The sequence below is a fragment of the Leiobunum rupestre genome, chromosome 4 (genome assembly GCF_980474605.1).
Source record: "Leiobunum rupestre chromosome 4, qqLeiRupe1.1.hap1, whole genome shotgun sequence".
In the NCBI taxonomy this organism is placed as follows: domain Eukaryota; kingdom Metazoa; phylum Arthropoda; class Arachnida; order Opiliones; family Sclerosomatidae; genus Leiobunum; species Leiobunum rupestre.
This window is the reverse complement of record NC_143387.1, coordinates 13,557,550-13,563,485: the sequence shown is the minus strand read 5'-3', so window position 1 is coordinate 13,563,485 and position 5,936 is coordinate 13,557,550. Positions and strand designations below refer to the sequence as shown.

Below are 5,936 nucleotides of genomic sequence, written 5' to 3'. Positions count from 1 at the left end.
CGTACACGTAAACGATCCCTTGATGGATTAAATGAAAATCGGGGTGATGACATTGAAGTTAGAACTCACGTGTTGCAACTCGGACTGCTACATTTTGTAGTTTAAGTGTGATTGACAACGGAATCATCCTCTGGTCGTAAGCTCGAAACGAGTAGATATCTGATGATTTGGTCTCGACGGTAGCAAAATCTGGGAGGAACAATTAAAATTTATCTAGTTTCAGGGTTAAGCTCAAGGACACTAAACTTTCTTCTTAGTGCATTTTTACCCTGCGTAGTTGTGTGTGGAAAATAATGGTCACACTATGCTTAAAATCCTAGATTGAAACGGTTTGAATGAAAGTTTTGAAGAAATATTTATTTAAGTTTAAAGTTATACTGCAAACGTGGCTTTAGACAACGGAATGTATAGTTTATTACCTCTGCCATTTCCTTCGTAAGCAAATGGTAGAAAGGAAAACAGCGGATGTCATCAAACATACAGTTGAACTAAAATTAAAATGCTTCGAATAAAATTAAAGGATTTTTTCGTATTTAAAATCAGAAAGTAAAGTAATTGATTAGTTGGTTTATAAAATAATAACGTCGTAATTCAAATGGCTATAAAACTGAACAGTAGATTGTAACTAGAATGAACAAAAATATTTTTTAAATAATCAGTTGCTAATGAAGTGATAAGATTGGAAATAAAATGAGGAGATGTTAATATTAAACCAGATCAGCTAATGATGATTATTATTAGATTGTACTTAGCTACAAATAAATGTAATAAGATCGTGTTTAAAAATAAAAAATGCGATTATATCTGTAAAGATTGAATTTAAATGAACAGATGTTAATAAAAAATTTAGAATTGTAATTAAAAGAACATTTGGTAATACATGTTTCCGATAAAGAATTTTTTGACATCGAAATAACAATTATGACTGAACTATATCGTATTTATTTCAATGTTTTGCAAACAAGATTAATAAATATCTTGTTATATTTTGGGTGGTTTAAAAAAAAAACTTTAAAAAGTGAATTCCATGATGAAAACACATCATCGAACAATTTTTCATTGTTGATTCTGAGTTGTACCATAATGTCAGTTTTATCCGTGTCAGTAGTTATATTTAGTAATTAAAAGCAACTATTTAAGGTTTCGTTTAAAAAACTTCCAAAAATATTAAATGACGTTTATTATTATTATTTTTAGTATAGTTTGGGTGGTTGGGTCAAGCGCCGTTTTGTTAGCCTTATCTTGTCAGTTTGAATCAGTCTTGCATTTAGTGTGTTATTTGTAAATAGATTATTAGAAATAATCGACCATTTTCCGTGTGTTTTCCTTAATGAAATAAAACATCATGGAATTATTATGTTAAGTACGTTTTTATATTTATCCTGCGTTGATTGTAGTACGTGCTTATTTTTATAATCGCATGATTTTCTATTAATAGGCCTTTGTCACCTAACATATTTACAATGCCTAAAGCCATCACAGTCTAAATTACAAAAAAAGTATAATATTGAGGCAGTTAGGAAGAGTGAAATACACAAATGTGAAAATTACGCACCATTAATCATTTCATCAATAAGTTCATCGTGATCGTTTGAATTCATTGTTTATTCAAGTCCAATTGCTAAGCCTTAGCTTAAACGTGTGGGATCTCCACGATCCACGTGAATCGAAACCAGCAATTGATAAGAGAGGAGGAGGTGGAGGGGGAGCGCGAGCGCACCAGCAAACAAACAAGCAGCAAAAGATGGAAGCTATAGCTGTAAAGTTAATTAGGCATAAAAGCAGAAAAACATAACTTTTGATTAAAACCAAAAAACTTTGTCACCATTATAAACTTGGTCTATGGACATGGGTGGTCCATGTCAGGATTGATTCTTGCAAGCCTAATTTGGAGTTATTCAGTGGAGATCTAAGAACCAACTATTCGCCGCGAATGGCGTGACCGTGATAAGAGTTATTTATTTTGAAACACGCGTCGTCAAGGCTACTATTAAAATAAGCACGAGATGTTAAGACTACCAGAGGAATAAACACACTTCATCTGCTTAGAGTACCCCTAGCTCGGTCACGCATTCGTGGCGAAAAGATTATTCTTTGATCCCCATTCTACGTTGATTATGAGGTCACCACTGACCTCCCCTTTTTGGATGGCGTCAACACGAGACAGTACACAAACCCGCGAATTTGAATAGTTCTTTATATAAATTCGGGGGGAAACAAGCAGGGAGGAAGAAAGCATGTTCCTAACGCGTCACATACTACGTCATCAGTGACGTTTAACAGAATGTTTTTACAGGGCTGGCAGATTCGACTAAATTCGTTACGAATTTACGAATTTAGTCAAATCTACCAGTTCTGTGATTGGACTTCCGCCGGTCGATGTTTATTTTAATCGTTTATATTTAAAATTTCGGTTTTTAAGCAAACTTAAATTAAAAATATAAATAGTTATCTTTAATGATTCCTGGAATTTGTCCTACAAAGGTGTGTATTATTATATTATTTAATTTAATAGTTATAACCTTAGTAGCCTAGGTTTAGTAAATAGTGAATAACCTTGGATTAATTATAGAAGTGTTAGCTTCTATTATTAATCCAAAGAATAACCATAGACAAATAATATAATCTTTTGTTTGTCTATGGAATAACCATCAAACACATTGAATAAGCCTAGATACCTAGATTCAGAGATATTTTTTTAATCCTGAATTTACACATGACTTCTTTAGAAATATATTGCCTTATAATGGTGGGTCGACGCTGCTGCGTGCCAGGCTGTAAAAGCTCTTCTTTCCGAAATCCTGATGTATCATTCAATACGTTTCCAAGAAATGAAGAATTACGAAGGCAATGGATAGAAGTGATAACTGCGAATACACAAGAAGTTAGTAAGGTCTCTGAGAAAAGGCCATGGTGTACACCCGTCTTGCGGAAACCTATTGGACTGAATCATCATACGGTTTGTGGATACCACTTCAATAGAAGCGGTCGTAAAGACTTTAGCGACAAAGTACCCAAATACTTTGGTAGTGATTTCAATTATCACTGGGTTGATGTTTCTCATGAAGTGGAAATAACCCAAGAAAAAGAAGCTGAAGACGTGCCTTTTCAATCGATTAACTCTACATGTGAAAGGAACTACGCTGTTAAAAGATTTGATGGTAAGTTTTTTTAGTCTTAAAACACCATTTAGATATCTTGAGAAACTCAAATCTTAACGCTACAATTTTTGAATTTCCAGATCATAACTACAGTTCAACAATCACTTCCGAGTCTGTAACTGAAATTATCATATCACAACGAAATGAGATATACCAGCTTCGTACCGCATTAGAGCAGCATCAAGAGGTAAAAGCTCTAAATCAGGCATTGATTTTGCAAAATGAAGAATTGAAATCAAAACAAAAAATAGATTTTTTACAAGAAAAGAAAAGCATGGAACTCGATATTAATGGTTTAAAAGATAGCCTTTCCTCACTCCAGCTTAAGTATTTAGAATACCAAAACAAAGTCCGCAATCTGGAGATGGAGCTGAAACAATCCCAAATATTCTCTTTGGAAAAGGTTTCACATTCTCCTTCCATGATTAAATTTTTTACAGGTTGCCAAAAAATGGAAGGCTTTAATGACTTATTTGAATATATACAACCTGATTTAAAAAATCTACAACTGTATAATGGGGCATCAGGTTACAAAAGAAAAAGCGATCGGTTAGAATCGGACAATGTCGGTCGTCCAATGGTTCTACCCTTCAGAGATCAACTTTTTATGGTGTTGTGTCGTTTGAAAGTGGGTCTTCTTGAAGAAGATTTGTCTTTTCGTTTCCACGTTTCATTGTCAACAGTGTCCAATATATGTATTGCGTGGATCGACCTATTGTACCGAAGACTCTCGCAATAACAGATGTGGCCTTCTCGGGCCTTGGTAAATGAATATTTGCCTGAAGAATTCAAAGAGAAGTATTCTACTACTCGCGTCATTTTGGATGCTTCAGAGTTGTTTATTCAGAAACCGAATGACTTTCGAGCTCAAAGCGATACTTGGTCTTCGTACAAGACACATAATACCGCAAAAGGATTAATTGGTATTACGCCTAATGGTTTCATAAGCTTCGTTTCAGATTTAGTGCCTGGGCGTATGTCAGATAAAAAGCTTACTGAACAAAGCGGAATAATCAATTTATTAGAGAGAGGGGATTGTGTTATGAGTGATAGGGGCTTTCTAATCGAAGAGCTTTTAAAAGAAAAAGAAGTAGGACTGAACATGCCTCCATTTTTGGAAAACCAAGCTCGGCTTTCATTTGAAGAAGAAATGGAAACTAGAGAGATAGCTAGCGTACGGATCCATGTTGAAAGGGTCATACGAATAATTAAAAATTACCATATTTTAAGTACTATTTTTCCTAATACAATGCATAAGCAACTCAAAAAGATCTGGAAAATTTGTGTTTACCTTGTTAATTTTTGTAACGAACCGCTACTTGAAGTTAAAAAGAAAATCGTGGATATTCATGCAAAATAAGTTCATTAATAAATTTAAGTGAAAAATCTAATATTCAACTCATTTATTTTTTAATTTGTTCATTAAAATTCCTGTGCACTGTATATTTAAAAAAAATCAGGTACATTGTAAGTATTTAAAATGACTCATTTAAGTATCACAATTTAGCTTTTCAAAATATGATATGCCGCAATCTACATAAAACGACAAGTTAAGGAACCATTGTACCATAAAAAAAAGTTGAATTAAAAGGTATTCTCTCACAATGAGGCTTGTCATTGCCACAGTCAACTAGTAGGTAGCACCATTCGAGGTTTGTCAAACGTAGTTGGCCTTGAATCTGAAAATATAGATGATGGTTTCGATTTCAGATAATTTTTCCATTTTCATCAATTTTCAGAAAATTTACACTGGTTTCTTTAATTGCAAGTGCTTTCTCAATGCTTAGGCCTAATTCATGGCATTTAGATAAAGTTTTGATTCTAGTAATCCATATCCTACATCTTCGTGATACACTAAGCAATCTGGAGAAGCACCGAGCATAAGAAAGGACGGATTAACACATAAACCTACTGAAAATGTGGTCACATTGGGGTGAATGATTTAATATTTCATCGTTGCAGTTGTTTCATTTTTTAAACCAAATTGAACGTACATGTTCTTGGACAAATCTGTGCTACTGAAAACTGCTTTCAATAAGGCTTCATTTGCTTCTTTGCGTCTCTTGCATATTACTCCAAATTTAGAAGCGTGATTCTTTCCTTTCGCTCAGATTTCCACAATAGACAGTTAGATTGTCCTCTAGTCTCAACTTCTAATGTTACAGAATCTTTCAATGTAAAATTCAATCTATCCGGAGTTGCTGCTAAAGTGCGTGCTAGGGATGCAACGGTTCCACGTTTTTGGACTATATCGTTTCCGGATCCGGTTCTTAAAATTTTAATTTATCGGTTCCGGTTTCGGTTCCGGTTCTCAAAATTTAGAACCGATCGGTTCCGGTTCCTAAACGGTTCCTATACGGTTCCAGTGTGTTTAGTATTAATTAAACTTAAATACACAAGCAATTCAAATGAAGTTAAAGATAAATAATATCCACCACATTTATTTATTTAGAATATAAAATTTGTTTTTGGTAAATTATATCTTAAAAAAATTGCTTTCTCAGTGACGTAGCTATGGGTTCGGGGTTCTCCCACGAAACTATTTTTGGGGTCCCTTATAATCATTAAGGCCGAGTCGCGATTATCGCTATCTAGAGTTAGGGCTAACATGTATCACCTTCTACAATTAGATTTAACACGTACTTGCATGTTAAATATATAAAATGCTTAAAAATGACTTTAAGCCCTTACGTTAGTGAAACGATTAAGATAAATCACCGCAATCAGCGTCTGGAGCATTAAAAACCAAGGAACTGGTAGAAGTTGGAAGTCTGG

General features: G+C 34.0%; 2 protein-coding genes across 2 annotated transcripts; both read left to right on the top strand.

The window, feature by feature from the left end:
- Positions 1–2,746: 2,746 nt before the first annotated feature.
- LOC149946426 (uncharacterized) lies at positions 2,747–3,900 on the top strand. The gene is made up of 2 exons (XM_090170747.1): positions 2,747–3,161; positions 3,242–3,900. The coding sequence occupies exons 1-2, from the start codon at positions 2,747–2,749 to the stop codon at positions 3,898–3,900; spliced, it is 1,074 nt and encodes a 357-aa protein (XP_090026873.1).
- A 3-nt stretch (positions 3,901–3,903) lies between these two features.
- LOC149946425 (uncharacterized) lies at positions 3,904–4,521 on the top strand. Its single transcript, XM_090170746.1, has one exon. The coding sequence runs from the start codon at positions 3,904–3,906 to the stop codon at positions 4,519–4,521; it is 618 nt and encodes a 205-aa protein (XP_090026872.1).
- The last annotated feature ends 1,415 nt before the right edge of the window (positions 4,522–5,936 follow it).